The sequence below is a fragment of the Lepeophtheirus salmonis genome, chromosome 4, assembly GCF_016086655.4.
Source record: "Lepeophtheirus salmonis chromosome 4, UVic_Lsal_1.4, whole genome shotgun sequence".
Lineage (NCBI taxonomy): Eukaryota > Metazoa > Arthropoda > Copepoda > Siphonostomatoida > Caligidae > Lepeophtheirus > Lepeophtheirus salmonis.
In genome coordinates, this window is record NC_052134.2 from 3,897,787 (window position 1) to 3,914,940 (window position 17,154).

The 17,154-nt window shown below is 29.7% G+C and overlaps 1 protein-coding gene across 1 annotated transcript in view; it reads right to left on the minus strand.

The window, feature by feature from the left end:
• LOC121116683 (uncharacterized) overlaps positions 1-4,889 on the minus strand; it is a 145,133-nt gene extending 140,244 nt beyond the window's left edge. The window contains exon 1 of the mRNA XM_040710969.2: positions 4,601-4,889. Within this exon, the coding sequence (XP_040566903.1) occupies positions 4,601-4,661 (61 nt within the window). The 5' untranslated portion in view covers positions 4,662-4,889. The remainder of the gene's footprint in view (positions 1-4,600) is intronic.
• Between the last annotated feature and the right edge of the window lie 12,265 nt (positions 4,890-17,154).

Here is a 17,154-nt window from a genome sequence, read left to right on the forward strand (position 1 = left end):
CCCGGGCCAATCAACTATATTTTAAGAGCCCTTAGGATATTGATTCATTCTCCCTCCTTCATAACCTCTCAATCCATTTCTTAGAAGATTGAATTTAAAAAAAAGCAAAGTAAGTTGTATTGCAGTAATTTTAGTCACACATGAAGGTACTCCCTAGGAACATGGAACAAACAAATATGTTTAGATATTTGTTGTAAATAATATTAAGTAAATTTATAATGTGTTATTATTCATCATGAAGTTTGAACAAAATACGAACAATTTTCTACCGGGTAATTTTCCTACCTGGTAATTTTCTCCACTCTAAAAATACCCATTTCAGTACTCACGCAAGGATATTAATATACTTCAGGAAAGGATATATTTAATCTTTTGCGTTTGTGCTATTTTCATTTAAAAAAATACTTTTAAGAACTGGTTTATATGTCATTCTAGGCATGCAATCCTCCTGATAATAAGGGGGCACCACCATATATATACAGTAGCCACTCAGAAGTCCATAAATATTTAAAAAAAGAATGCGTGGACTAATAATTTGGAACGCTTTTTTATAGGGTGTAACTCATGTATGTATTTTTTTTTTATAGAGAAAACGTGGGGAGCACAAAAAGAATTCAAATATGTATGATTATTTAATTAGCCCTAAAAGCATAGTCGGACAAACATTCTTGCATGAATATTTCTCTCAACAAAAAATATGAATACAAGATGCGGCTTACAATAAGAACAAGATATGTATTATTTTAAAGTAGTCATAATTATGCAAAAAAAAAAAATATATATATATTATATCAATTTCAAGGCTATAAATATAATTCCTGTTTCTTATTTTAAAATTTGAGGCATTAAGCAAATATTGAATCAGCTCATTCATATACAAAAATAACAAAGGAAAATAATTTATTTATACAAGAACTATAAAGGTTTTTGTGTAGCTATGGAGTTTTAATTTTTTTTAAAAGGAAATAGCAAGGAAAATGATATTTTCATATATGCATACCGTTTACTACCAACAAAGTTTCATTTCAGATATGTATAGTGTTATATTTCCGAAACGAGTATGCCTCATGTTACAACATTCTACAACCAAGGAGCAGACTTCATTCACAAAAAATGTATTGGGCTATCGTTGAGAGACGAAAAAATTATTGCCTTTAAGGGAAGGCGGGTTGGGTTACCACATCCATCAAGATTTTGTAAATATACATATGTAAGTTTGTAATAGACCACTAGACTTTCCATATTATAATCTTCAAACCTCAACAATTCTTTGTATCAAAATAAAGAAGTTCTGTGATTTAAAATGAACCCATGTTTGGAGGAGAGATAATACCAATAATTTTTTTTTTGGAAGCACTTTAGTTACTCATATACTTCCAAGATTTATTTCAGAATACTTTAGAATGTATTGTTTAGTGAGTTGGTTTAGAGTATTAAGAATTTCTACGAAGCTTTTTCCAAACATCAAATAAATTCATAAATATCTAAAAACTTTAAATACTTTAGTTTTTCTATTTGTCAACTTGAATAATGATTTATTATTTTCCCAAGTTGTTAGCCTTATTATTTGATTATGAAGGAGCAGACATCTAAGCATAAAGTAACCAATAGTGGGCGTTGCAACGAATAATCTAGAGTGACACTCGTGATTTCGGGGGAGTTATATGTAAATAAAGGATCTTTATTAAAAAAAAGAACTCAGTTTAAAAATTAAAAAAGGAACAAGGGTGTTTGCGTGTGGTCTTTTTTCCTTTATTATCTAATAGGTCGTTGCGGCGTTAACTTCTACTTGTAAAGTAAGCATTATCGCTTATTTTTGGTATAAATTGTTGCTTAAAATGTATAATAAAAAAAAATATATGAATTGAAATATAATTATAATATTACTAAATCTATTTTAAATGTAGAAGCCCTTCCCATTTAGAGAAGTAATTCATTTTCTTCCCCAAAATTATGTAAAAGGTAGCTAGTATTAAGAATGCTCTTAATTTAGTAATACCTCAGGCTTTGCTCCCGCCTTCTCCTTGACCTCTTACAAAAATACCATTTCTCGTTGGATTCAAAGTATAATTGGGTATCCTTGCTATATTTGGAGTGGAAGCTGTCTTCATTTATTTCCACTTCCTGCAGCTTGCAACTCATCTAATAAAATCTTATGACAGCTAACCTGGTCTCCTCCCAAGCTGGTCCGATTTTTTAGAATTGAAAATCGGAAGAAGGAATTTACTTTTCATTTGCAGTTGTCATTATTATTCAATTGCTAAGGAGAGATCTTTCTTTTTTAGACAGATTTAATTATATTCAAAACCTAATTACACATCCGTGTGTGCTCATAAAAGATGCCCTTGATGATTTGTTGTGGAGTTATGGTAATTATAAGTCCTTGTTGGACTCAGAGTGTAATTGGGGATCGACATTGGAGTAATTTTTGCGAATGTTTATTTCCTTCTTCCCTTATTACAGCTGATTGTAGCTGTTAACTTTTTTTTTTAAACATACCTATTATGCACACGATTTTCATTACTAATCATTAGTGATCATACGGGGTGGGCAAACCTTGTTATACAATTATATGTTTCGATAGACCACGGCACATTTTTTTGTCCAGAATGTAAGAGGAAGAAGAATAGTTTGAGGCAAATTAAAATAATATTATGTGATGAGCCAGAGAATAATTTAGTCTATAGAACGCTCAGTAGCTTTTGAAAAAAAGAAAATAAAAATTTGGAAAAAGTGTATCTTTGTAAGGTGGAAAACTTTTCAGACCACACTAGTAGAACAAAAATACTTTTCTCTGTATACACGCTCGATGCTACATGAATACGGCTACATTTTTATTTCGTAGATATGATTTATCACTATATAATATACATCATTTAAACACGTGGGATGCACATGCGACACAATTACTAGATTTGATCAGCATGACTAAAATGTTATTTCTTAGATCAAAAATGACTTATTTTCATTCATATATAAACCTTTGATTTACTAATACAAATCAAACATGTAATGTTTGATAACCATTTCTTTCATCTTCTTAAGTCAAGAAAATTTAATAATGTTTCAAAAATATAAGATTATTTGTAAATAAGTATCAATTTATATATGTAAAAAGTATCATATATAACATCTATCCATGGCAAATAAAGATTTCATGTTCCTAAAATATCCATTTTACTGTTGAAATATTTTTATTAGTGATGGTGGGTTGAAACCCAAATACATAAAAAAAACTGTTTTCAATTATTTTATGTACATCACATAAATGTATGAATATGGATCTACAAGAATTCATGGATATTATTTTTTCCTCCATATACTAAAAAATAACATACAAAGATATTTCTAAATAAAGCCTATTTGATTTATGCTTTCATTTAATTCCTTATTTTCTGTACGTATATTGTATAAATACATAAAGAAGAAAAATGAAAATTTACATATGAAATTAAATATTTAGACAAAAAATAAAGTTTTTTTAATATACTTGAATTATAAAAAACACTTGAACTAATTTTTTTTTCTCTCATACTTATAAAATATATATATATATACATAAGTCTTCACAAACAAATGAGTAAATATGAAATATAGATTTGTGAGATTTGTATATATAAATTTTTTTACATATAAAGAAAGATTTCCATTCATGATGGATGTTTCAAAAAATTATATATCGATTAAATTTGCATATAACAAACGGTTGCTTTTTTCACAAACCCTTTGTGAATTTATATAGGAAAAAAAAAAAGGAGGATCTTAATTGAAAAATAAAAAAAGATAACATATATTTGTTGTGTAATAAGTTTTATAGAGGTTATTCTTATGTATCCTGCAATTTAAAAAGTCAAAGAATTACTAATTAATTTATATTTTTTTTATTCGCAGATTAAAATTTTCTTAAGTAAGGGAATTGGTGAAAAAGTACTAGAATATATGGCAATAAATATGTATTTATATAAACTATAGGGGTCTTAAATTTTTAAGTCATGATTATGACTCCAGATAATATACAAAAAAGTTGTTTTTTTTTTGCAAAAAATACATCATTTTAGCACATTTATTAAATATATAAAAGTCTATCAAATAAAACCAAACACAAGCTGTAAAGTTTGTGGGATTTTTTTCGTAACTAAATATCTTATACCTATTCTGCCTTTTTCTCTAAAAAATTGTTATCCCTAGGGAAAAAACATAATATACGTTTTCGCAGAAAGAGGCAGTATCATGCAGAGATGTTAAAAATAAGTAAGATCCTATATATTTGATTGTCACATGTCAATTCTCTTGTCTAACTTGTTACTTTATGGCTAGTTCATCATGTATTCTTTTTGATAAATAAACGAATTAATAAGTTATTCTTCTTATTTTTGTGTCAAAGGTTGCTTGATAGAATAAAAGTAACACTGTCATATACGTATATATAATATTCGACAAATAAATTTACTAATGAATTGTTTTTTATAGGTGTAAGCCTCCTTTTTAAAATGGGATGTTTGTGCACTATTTAGAATATGGACAAGTTGATGACTTGTGCATTCTTTAGTATAAAACGATTATATAATTATAAGTAAATAGAAAACAGCTAAAAATTTACCGTGAAATAAAAAAGTCCATGTGAGCACAATGAAATATTTGTGTCGTTGAAACTCAATCATTTTTTTTCTTCAATGGTGTGGATCATCTAACAAAGGATAATAATATGGAGTCAAATATGTGTCAAAATTGCACTTGTCAAAAAAAAGATTGAATTAAATATCTAGGTAATTCTTGCGGCTGCAACGTGTCCAAATCACTTTTCATTGATACTTTTTATGCGTATATGCAGTTGTAGTTGAGGTCTTACCCAATTTCCAACTAACTCACTATCCCACAACTATATGAATGAAAAAATCGTCCCTTTGCGGCACTTCTCTTCTTCTTCTCCTATGCATTTCACGTGCTGTTACGTAAGGCAAGTAGTAAGTAAAAGAGAAAGGCCTACTCACTAACTTTAAGAAGAGGGGGGGGGGGAGGAATATACAACATTAATAAGTGCCTATAACATTTTCTTCTTCTTTTATTTCACATTCTAATCATAAATTTGATGAAATAATTTTTTTAAACTCACAAATCATAAAGGAGTCACTTTTTTCATTCATTGACGGCTTTTCAATAAATAAAAAGCCGAATAAGAAAAGACATGTATGGTATATAACAGTTTTGCAACATAATTGCATATATGAAAATATACTCTAATAATGAATGAAAGGACACTATAATTTGCAAGTTTATGGCTTTGTTTTATGAATATTTACTCGGTCAAAAAGATTCATATGGAAACTTTTTTTTGTTAAAAACTATAATGTGGAAAATACAATCATTTTTTATTGTTCCCTGTCGATTTCTCTACTCATTTTTACCGTTATATATGTGAGGTTGAATGCACATGAGTTCGTGTTAAGCTCTGAAAAATTTGCAACATTTATTTAATAATAATTCCTTAGTTGGGAAGGATTAACTATTTACCAATTAATTTGAGGCTTATTTTTTTTTTTTGTTTTGCCTTTGAGGAGCAAAAGTAATGACGTGTTATCAATACCATTGGAAAAATACATAAAATATTCATGCATACGATGTATGTATGTAGGTAAAGTGCATGATGGTGGAACATTAGAATATATGTTATTTTAACAATGAAAAGTATTCATATCTTTGAAGCTTTCTAATTTTATCAAAGTGGGTTTAAGTGCATAAATCAATTATCCATACATAATTATATATGCAGGAACCGCCAGCTATATATACTGCCACATTGGGGCGCTCTCTTAAGAAAAACCATTATCTTAGGACGCTGATTTTTTTTGTTAGATAGCTGGTTCAAACTTGCGGCAGTTGGAAACAATTGACTAACTCGTTGTCCCAAGTATTTGAAAAGGCACGGAGCTCTCCTCAAAACCTTCACCGGGAGTACAATATAACAATTACTTGGACGTACTAGAGACTAAGGTGAATCCCTGGATCGACATGGTTACCAATGAGAGGCCTTATATGTGGCAATAGGACTTGGCTGCCTGCCAAACCTTTAAAAAAAATCCTGAAACGGCTCAAATACAATTTTGACTACTTTATCTTGCCGAATTTTGGGTCTCCAAACTCGCCAAATCTGAATCCAATGGATTACTTTTTGTTTAGAATGCGATTGAACAACAAATCGACTGAATAGAAAATAGATATATTAGGTACGATTTTTCATTTTTAACCGCGGGATATTGTATTTGCACAATTAAGTTATTCTAGCTTAATAAATGAGTTATTGCTTTAAGTTTCATAGTTATGATATAATAAGTCATTGTATAGTATTTTTGAAAATTATATTTGGTGTATTAACACAAAAAAAATCTTGAATAAAAATGAAGAAAAGGAAAAACGCTTTACTTATTTTGCACATCATACATACATAGATTTGCTAAATAATAAGCTATATTTTCAAAATTTCTGGGATGAGATGAAATCTTGAAGAATATAAATAGTAAAGAATAAAGTTGAATTCTCTCGAATCAATGTATCTATTAAACGATGTGAAATTACAGAAATATATCAAACACATAATGAAATAAAATAATCACATGGAATATCGGATCTCCCTTTCGAATTCGAAAAAATGTTTACGTTGGCTCTTGTCACAATCCATGAAAATACTTAGAAAGAAATATTTGATTCATAATTAATATCGAAATTTCATGAGTATAGGTAGTCATGGTTCCTAAGAAAGAAAAAGATAAACTTGATAAAAAAACTTAATTTGAATGATTATATTACAAAATGTTGACAAGAACAGTAAACAAAAGGTTAAGTAGGATCCTTCCATATATAATTCTGCATGAAAAGAAAGGCTTTATGAGAATTAGATTGGCTGAAGACATTCCACGTACTGTCTAAGATATGATGAATGAAATTCTGGCTAAAAAGTTTTACAATTTGTCTGATAGATTTAGAGAAATCTTTTGATACTGTCTCATACCAATTCATTCTCCAGCAATTGGTCGAGTTCTCTTTTCTCTAAATGTTTACGAATGATAGTCATAATATTCTAGAGTGTCCCTAGTAGAATACAAATAAAGAGACAAATGTTCACGTTTCTAAGCACAAGGGGATATATTATGCCCATCTCTATTCCTTATTACGATTAAGTATATTCACAAAAAATGGAAGTTAAGCTAAGTAAATAAAGTATATAAATAACTCTGGTATGCAGATGATTTCAGAACTGTAATTGAGGACTCTGCAAAGGCCTTACAAATGTCGATCAAATAAGCCCATCTCACACTCTAGGAGTTTGGGGAAAACTCTGTACTCAGAGTGACTCTTTAAAAAATAGTGATCCTCACTGCTATAGAGTTCAATGTTAAGGCAAAATTTTCTCAACTCAAGCTCTCTGCTTCACCCTTGCTTCTGTATTTCAACATTTTAAAATCCTACACCAAAGGATATATAACATTGAATGTTTCATTCATTAACTATATCAAAACTGGGAAACTTATAGAAATTATACTTATCGCTTTGCCTGAATCTAGTAGATAAAGTACAGGTCTGGAACTTCATAATGACACCGAAATTAAAACCCTTCATGAGGTTTAATTCTTTGCTAGAGAGAGATATATATATATATATACCAAAATATGAGCAGGACTCGAGTTGACTTTTTATGTAATGCAAAAAGGCCATAGCTATCGAAAAATGAGTTGCAATCCCCCATAAAAGACTTTGGACTAGGTTGTCTAAATCCTGAAACAGGTTGAGAGTCATTGAATCTCTCTATTGATTTTTGGTAAGGATTTATGGACAGTTAAAGTCAAAATCAGTTAAAATCAGTCGACAATTTTTTCGTGGAAAATGACCTACTCTTTGCACTTGATTCTTCCAATAGTTATTACCTTATTTACTCCACACGAGCCCTTAAATTCCAACAATATATTAAAAATCAATAAAAACTACTCATGTCTGACGGAATGATCTATTTTGGACAACTAAGCTACTTTAATTTTCTTGTGAGAAGTCATGTCCTGAAGCTTCAACAGAGCTACGAAGATATCCCAGAGTGTTGGAAGTCAGACATTTCTGTTTTTTTCGTCATTAGGTATAACAACTCCATATATTTGTTGAAAAAACGACTATTCTAAAATCCCGATACTAATCACAACTTCGTTCTTAATCATACAAACAGCAACATAATCCCATCAAAAATTCGCATCAGGAGCTGTTTCGATACCGATTGCCCACTAGTGATCTTTTTTACAAATTCTGAACAAGCAAGAATGAAATAATTGCACTTTCTGTAAAGACGAACTTGAAACGTCTTCTCACAAGGAACACTAAAAGAAAGGGCCTGGCCTTTTTTTTTACTATAAACAAGTAAATAAATACATATAATTAATAAAATACACATAAACACACAAAAATTAATTAATAATAAAAGGGATTTTTACAAATCCATTCATTTTCACGGGGAAGCTTTTATCGAATAAAAAATTAAGAAATTTTAATCGTTAAAAAGGGATTTTTTTTCTCATTTTCTTAAGTGAACAACATTGAGTAATAAAAAAGAGTTGAAAATAATTATGACTCTTGTGAGACAAGTTAACGGAGAGGAGTGCTAGGGTACACATTTATTTCTCGTTCCATTCTGGTGAAACTAAACTGTTTCTTTGCGTAAACATAAAAATAAAAACGTGTAATAAGTTTATCGATCTTCAAGTCTTCGTCCACTTCTGAAGACATCCAGCAAATACAGTCCTTCCCTTTCAGAGTTACTCTGTAGCATTTCTTAAACCTTTCTTCGAACATGTCTCGTAGCAAACCACGAAGAGGTGAAAGGACGTATCTACTTTGTCTTAGCATAAATTACATTTTCTTTCTTCTTCCAGGGTGTGTTTGGAATTCGTTAAGAGAGCTACCGTCGCCAATCATTATCGAAACAGCTTCCTATTTGATTTTGTAAAGAGTTAATTAAATATATACTTTATGCAATATTAAGGATATAGTCGTCAACAGCACCGTGACCATGAAGTAGCCGTTTCTTCTAAAAAAAAAACACTTTGGGGCATTAGATAACATCAAATTGAAAAGTAATTACATGGAAATTATAGTTTATTATTGAAAAAAATGTAAGTAATACGATTATGGGCATAAATTATATTACATTTTCAGATTTATTATCGATACTTTAATATTACATTAATGAATTATTTTCAATATTTATGTATAATTCAAAATATTGAAACATTATTTATTGTACTTACCAATTAGTATTGAAATAAACATTAATAAAATTCTTCTGAAATGTAGTTTATATGAATTAATCATTTGTTATATTTAATAATTATGCTTCATACATTATACATAATTAATTTTCATAAATATTTCAGAAAAAAAATAATATATGAAACATCAATTCTTGAATGAATAAATCGGTTCCTTTTTGATGTACATTGTACAGGCACTTTATATGTAGTCGTTTGCGTTTATGCTATTTTTATTTTTTTTCCAATTCTTCCATATAAACTTCTTGTCATTTCCACCCAAATGTGAATACCATGTCTTCTTATGAACGTACCATTTAATATGAAAATCAGATCTTCTTTAACTGAATCTCTTTGATCTTGGAATTATAACATAATCTTATCGGAAGTTAATTCCTTCTATTTGTCCTCCAATTTTTTCCCTATCTTTTCCTTAAATAACATTATCTTTTCCAATAAATATTTCTATTATTCATTTCTAATTGAACTTTACTATGATATTGTCCTAATTTTTGCCTACCATCTTCATTTACAATTTGCTTTAAATGATGTTTGTATTGTTTTTTTGATGATCGAGCTCAGCAAAATATATTGTCGATGCAGGTACTTGAATTTTTTTCCCTTAAAAGGTAGGAACTTTATAATTAGTACTTTAGCATCCATTTTATCTCTCCTCTTCTTGATGATTCTCAAATGTGGAAATCCAGTGTGTAATGGGCATTTGAAAAAAAAAAGATGCGAAACTTGACAGGGCAACCCTAACAACTTAAAAGAATGTTTTGGAGGGGAGAAAGAATAATGCTCATGATATTTCATTAGATTAACTGCAATCAGCTGTGACAAGAGAGGAAGGAGAAAAGAAAATAAACAAGAAAATAGTACAAATTACTCCGATGTTGATCCCGGATCCTATATACTTGGCGTCCAAAAAGGAATGAGAATTATAAATCCACAACAAATCTTCAGGGTAACTTTTATGAGCACACACGAACGTTCAAACAGGTTTTGAATATCATTGAATCTATGTATAAAAAGATGTTCACTACTCTGGAGTTAAATAATAATGACCACTGCTTTGGAAAATAAAGTTCCTTCTTTTTACTACCAATTACAAATTAACTGGCCAGCTAAAAAACAAACCGTATTTACATGATTGATGATCCTCAATCATGAGAATGAAATGATGCCCGGTGGAACTTATTAAATATTATACATTTCACGTCGCTTCGTAGATTTACAATTGTTTCTTCAAAGTGGTTTAATTTTCAAGAAGGAAAAACAAACCTTCTCATTTTCCTTTTTAAATTTATGAGATAAATATTTTACGTAAACTATAGGATAGAAAACACTTTTCAAAATAATTTATGTACAAAAAATAAAAATATCTTAATATTCCTTATAAACATTTCCATTTTGTATATACTACGAACATAGGTAGTAGTATTTTCTTCCTAGGTGGCAGATAATAAGGATAAAACATAAAAACGTTAAAAATCACAAGAGTCTTTAGACAAGACCCCAGAATTCATTATTTCATTCAAGAAATAACCGTTACCTCGTCTGAAAGTGACGACAATTGACCTTGTACTATGAGGCTTAAAAATTTATGTATTTATAAGTCTCTAAACTTCCGAATGATTGAAGGAAAATCCAATTGGGGAGAGCTACCTTCAGCCTCATTGCATCCCAATCATTTCTTGGCAATTTTACAGCCTTATGGTGCTGATTGTTTGATCCATAGCCCCCAGTTCTGGCCTGAGTGTTAGGCGTGCTATTTTATGAGCTTTAACAGGTAGATAAATTAAGAACCCGCTCTCTAAATTACGAAGCTCCTTATTAGGAGTAGTAGGTTGCAAAGCCTCATGTTGAGCGTTGCTTTAACAATAATCTCTTTCTATAAATTCTTTGAGTGGGGTGCCGAAAAGTGGCAAACTTAGTGCAGAAATGTCTTCTTTTAAAATTCTAAGGGGTTTCGCAGATAAAATCAAATTCCCTACTTTATTTCCTTAAAGTATCCTACCAAGAACTGAGTCCGGAGGAGGAGTGTCCGCTGGTACATTCTTTTGTGACTGACATTGAGCCTGTATTAATGACAGCCACTAGGGAAAGGGTCATTTGAATTTACCTCTGCATTTTGACCCTGTGATGTCGAAGGAGTCCCATGGTTAACAACAGATTCTAAATTAAACATCTGTGAATGTTTCGGAACAATCTGTTTAGAAGTGACAAGTACCTCGTCACTGATGGAGACAATCTCTTATTCCATAGACATGATTTTAAAAAAGAAAATCCAAAAAACCCCGAATTTAAACAATTAAAAAATAAATACGCAGAAAAAACGAATAAGATGTTGACTCTTAAGCACTCTAGAACAACAAGAGGAGGAGAGATATTGAGTTTGTAGGATGTGGCCTGGTTTGTGTTTTTGCTTTTTTTGCTCAGGGTATCAAAGCGGCCAAAGAAGTTTTGGTATCGTAAGTACTCAGATTAAGAAAGAAAAACCATTGCATATCTACGAAGCGACGAAAAATGCCTATTTATGGATAGGTAATAAAGGTTTAAACACGACAATTTTGAAATTGTAACGTATTTTCTATTTTATAGGATCCTTAAGGTTTGGATCAATATAAAATTTTTCACCAAAGAAGTTCATTTTGGTGTTTGGCGAATCCTTAGTTACCCATAACGTTTTTTGATCAGCGACAAAACATAGTTTTGACCATGTTTATCCCTTCTACGAGTATATGATGTATTACAGTTTCATGTGAATTATAAAAAATATTTTGTAAATAAATTTTTTTATCCGGGAGTTGTGTAATAGGTACATTCTTAAATGCAGTTTAGGAAGTCATTACTTACCTATATAACCAATAATTAATTAACCAATGTAGTTTTAAATACAGGAGTATACCTATAAGGGTATATTCTATATAAAAAATATATAAATTCATAAATCAATTTAACTAATTTAAAACAAAATATTGGCTGAGACCATGATACAAATAAATGATAACATGCTTAATCTCAGGCAAATGAAATTTAGTCAGATGATAGTGTCGACACTTTTTTTCAATATAATTTTTTTTTAAATTAATTATAATTTCTGAATAACGAAAAAAATAGGTTTTCCAGAAAAAATATTTTCAATAGGGTTTATAGTTTAGTCTTAAACATCAATAATTAGGCATTAAACGATTTCAAAATAACAACCACTAATAAATCAATGTAGTATTGAATACAATAATTTACAATTTCATAGTTTATGAACAAATATTTAAGATATCTTAATTTAAAATTAAACATTTACTCTGAGCATACCCCAAATTTTTTTTTTTTTCAATTTATATCTTACAAAATAACAGAAATGTTAACTAAATCATAGTTAAAAATCAAACAATTATTTCCTTCCTTTATAAAAAATAAATAACCATTCGTGCGAAAATATACATGTGTCAACATACAAACTATCTTGAACAAAAATCAAGAAAATCCAAATTTATTTTTTATTTCATATATACAAACATTTTACATACATATTGTAGTCTAGATACCCCCGTCATTTTAGTAATTATGATTTTATTTCCCAAGCCATCTACCCCAATTTTAAGTAATCATCAATGTTTTGCCTGTTGGGAAAGGTTGTTGGGCGATTGTACTTTCAGTTTGAAATCCAAAGTAATTACTTATTAGAAAACGCACAAATGATAAATAAATATTTTAATACAAAGTCGAAATTATTTGACACTGAGCTTAAGGGAGCCAATTATATAATTATAGTTGCCTCTACTGAGATAAACTTAAAACATAATTAACAGTTAAACTTTAATTTAATTGTTTTTTTAGCTTTAAAAATTTATTGAAATTTTTTTTCTAAAATTAAAAACGTTTCATTGTAGAGTAATATAGAGAAGATATTACGATTTAAAAAAAAATTAGCAGAATGAGTTTGATTAGAGATTTTTCATATTTCAAATAAAATAATAATTATGTTTAAATTACTTTAGGGTGACCAGAAATGAAGTGGAGAGAAAACTGATGTATCATTAATAATTATGTTTGTATGTTTGTAAAAGATTGAATGTTTGGTGGTTGTTTATTTTTCATAGGAAATGAAAATGCTCGGGCACACGATTGAGGGAGGAGGTTGCTCGTCGGTAAATCAGGGAGGAATTCGTCCTCGGAGCAGAACCATGTCAGTCCATTATAAGCTTTGTATTGAAATTTGTGGGATGAGTTAATAGAATCAATAATTTTAGCTTTAATTTAGAACTTTTATTCGATTCAAAAGACATATATTGGCCCTTATTTGGCCTTTCAAATAAAATCTATCAATGCCTCATTATCCTTTTATTTTGGGCTACTTTAAGTACAATTTATACAATAATTCTTGGAAAAAAACAAATGTAATCCACGCTCAATTTAAACCACAAAAAATCATCGGCTTACTTTTGAGTAAACAGACCACTTAAACTGGATGCAAAAAGAAATTTTTCCGATTTGCAAAAAAAAAAAAAAAAAAAAAAAAAAAAAAAAAAAAAATATTAGCAAAAATTCTTGACAAATCACAGAAACTTCATCATATTCGATATGCTCCCCCATTACAAGTAAAGACAGGTTAATATGGTGGTGCCTGAAGCTGGTACAGGCTTCGAAAATTTTTCCTCAGGGTTGTTGGCCCAGACCTGGGAGATGATGGACTTCAGGTCATTGACATTTCGGCGTGGTATTGCATTTGCGATGATCCCGATGGCGCCTCAACAGAAGAAATCAAGGGGTTCTCAGTTGAGGATGATGGAGGCAAAATATATAATGCCCAGAAGTCTTCCAAGTTTTGATAACTCCTCGACCTAAAAATTGGACGTCCATTTAACAACATTCATCGTATACTGGATATTGCCGGTGGTCCTCACATTGTGGATGTTTTTTTGTGAGTCAACGAATTCGGATACATGACGACTTTTTGCCTCATGTTTATTCATTTGGTTGCCGATTTCAAACAAAAACTGCATTAAAACAAAGCTATGATATTAAACAAAATACTAAATCGTTTTTCTTATTTGATTTCTGTTTGTACTTTATGAAAAACTAATTGTAAAGTCGTAATTTGCTAGTAAAGTTAATTGATATATTTTAAGAGACAAAATTGGATGCAGATGTTCGTTTTCTGGAAAAGTATAACAATATGTAGGGTGCAAGGGATATTATGGTGTACAAAAACTTTTTAATAATTATTATATCTCTATTTTCCTTATATAATGTTAACTTTTCTTTCTTTCTTTAATGAAAAAATGTCATGAGCATATAATTTATTGAAATTTACCTATTATATACTTTATTTATATACAAAATTTATAGCATAAACATATTTAAAAAATAATATGCCTATATCTGAATTCTTTTTGAGTTCTTTAAAAATTTGCATATATGTAAATATTTTGGACAACAAAAATATTTACATAAACATATTTGTTTGAGCCAAATATGGACTTCAATTATTTAGAAAAACCGGAATAATTTATAGGTATTAAAACTCTTTTGGGGGCAGTCAAATAACAATTGACTTTTTACGCTTAATTATCTGTAGTTTCCATTTTTTCAGGATTAGATCTGATTCATATAAGAAACAATTAAATAGGGTTTGAATGCTATTAATAAGGATTTATAAAATATAACCTGTTGGATGTTGGTATACAACAAAAAGAAAGAGAAACACTCTGGTAACCCTGACAATTTGAAAAATATTTTGGAGAAGGTTTTATTAGATGAGTAGCCAACAGCTGCAAAAAAAATAAAATAATAATAAACACAGATCCCACTCCGTATCAAGCATGACTTAGGTGGGAATTACTCCGATAACGTTTCTCCATTCTACTTTCACGAGGACTTGAAATTAAAATTCCACAATAAATACTCTGTGTTACTATCAACCTTAATGCATTTTTACTTAGATTTTCTTTTCTCATAAAGGAAAGAAAATAGATAATAGCTAAAAAAACCAATTGACACTGCTATGGTCGCCAACTATCTTGCATGGGCTATAAGTCATATTTCACACAACTCTAACCATTTATCTATTTTATCAATTTTTCACTGAGTTTCTTCCTCTATTATATCAAAAATCCTATATGAATTAACGTTATAAACCTTGACCTTATTTGGTTCTACTTGTTTGGAGTATTGCGGTCAGCTACCTATACATTTATAAAAACTTCTTCATTAGGTGAATTCATGGCGCTGATATATGATTTTATATCTATGTACTTGTACCTAACCATGTTGTTTATTTCAAAAGGGGATTGAGCATAGGGACTGTTTAACGTCTGATACGAATTGTCTGTAGATGTACGGAGCTAGTATTTTGCCAAAACTTAAAAGGATTTTATATGATAACTAGGACTGTAAACATCACGGAAAATTCAAGTTTATAAAGCCATTATCCGTTTCATTATTATTTTTAACAAATCTATTGTTGGAATATAAGATCCAATACTTTAAAGTATTCTGTAAAGTAAACTTTCATTTGAACCTACCGTGCAAGTATTTGCATCTTCTATCAAAATCCATTTTGCGATATTGAATTTAAAAAAAAAACATTTTTAGCTGCTAATTCCAATATATTATTGTCTGACGATGTTTTATGGAGATAATACGCTGCTTTAATCGTTGAAAATAAAATTTAAGCAAGGAGAGCAAAATCAATCCTGGATGATTGTTTTCTCATTCTCCATGAAATAAATTATCTTTGATTTAAAATACTAACTGTGTATACTTAACAAAGTTGGCAAATCAATTTACAAAGAATAAACTTATATGCATAGTTTCCGGAGGATTCAAGATCCACATTCAGATTTCCGACTAATAAAAGTGGAGTAGGTTCTTATATTTGATGATTGTATGAAAGAACGGAAATGGATAGGTCATTCAGACCATATGTACTTATTAAAAAAATTTCGTGCTATTTGTCAAAATTATAATTATATGACATTCTCTAGAGCTACTATAAGTTTTGGTGCAAATATAGACAATGTATCTAGATTAAGTCCTTGAAGATACACTCACTAATATCATCATAGATTGATCCGAGTCTTAAAAGCTCTAAAGTCCGGAATGTCAAACTTTGTGTTCACCCCAAGAACAAAATGTCCGTTATAAAGAAACTTTAATTTGCCATCAAGAGAAGTATTTTTTCGTAGGTCTGACTATTTTACCGAAATCCTTGAATGTTCCATCTATTTCAAAAGGCTTAACGTCTTCATACGGAGAATGAATAGTTATTTTCTTTTCAAATAGAATAAGATATCTCAACTTGTATTTACGTTGGTCTCTTAAGTCCTTTACAGCTCCTTTAATTCCCCAATTTTTGCCATTTGAACCCCTGTTTAGAAAGTTATCTTATATTTCAGGAGAGGCAAAGAGAGCTAGGATAAAAATGAGATTGTTGAAGCAAAAGTTCCAAATATTAAGTTCCCCACTTTTTGAACAGTTCACTGTTTAAGATTACGACCTCCATGAATGGTTGTAACGACAATTATTATCTTCCTTCGAATTATATAATTTATATTCGTAAAATTATCAATTTAATTTATAAAACAATTGATAAATATTCTCTAAATAGTAATTACAAGTTGGCAACAAAAAAATGCAGAAGGCTTGCCGCTATATGTTTTTGTTGTTTGTTTTTCCCCAAATTTTTTCTTTCCTTTTTGACAATTGAGGTTGAAAGTGGATAAAAGATGAAGTCGTGAATGCAACAAGAAATAAAGAAATTTACGAAAAAAAATTGGAATCTATTTTTCTACAACTTTTCCTCACAGTAATATCACATATACCAATAAATATAAACACAAGATCAAGAGAGACACACTAACAA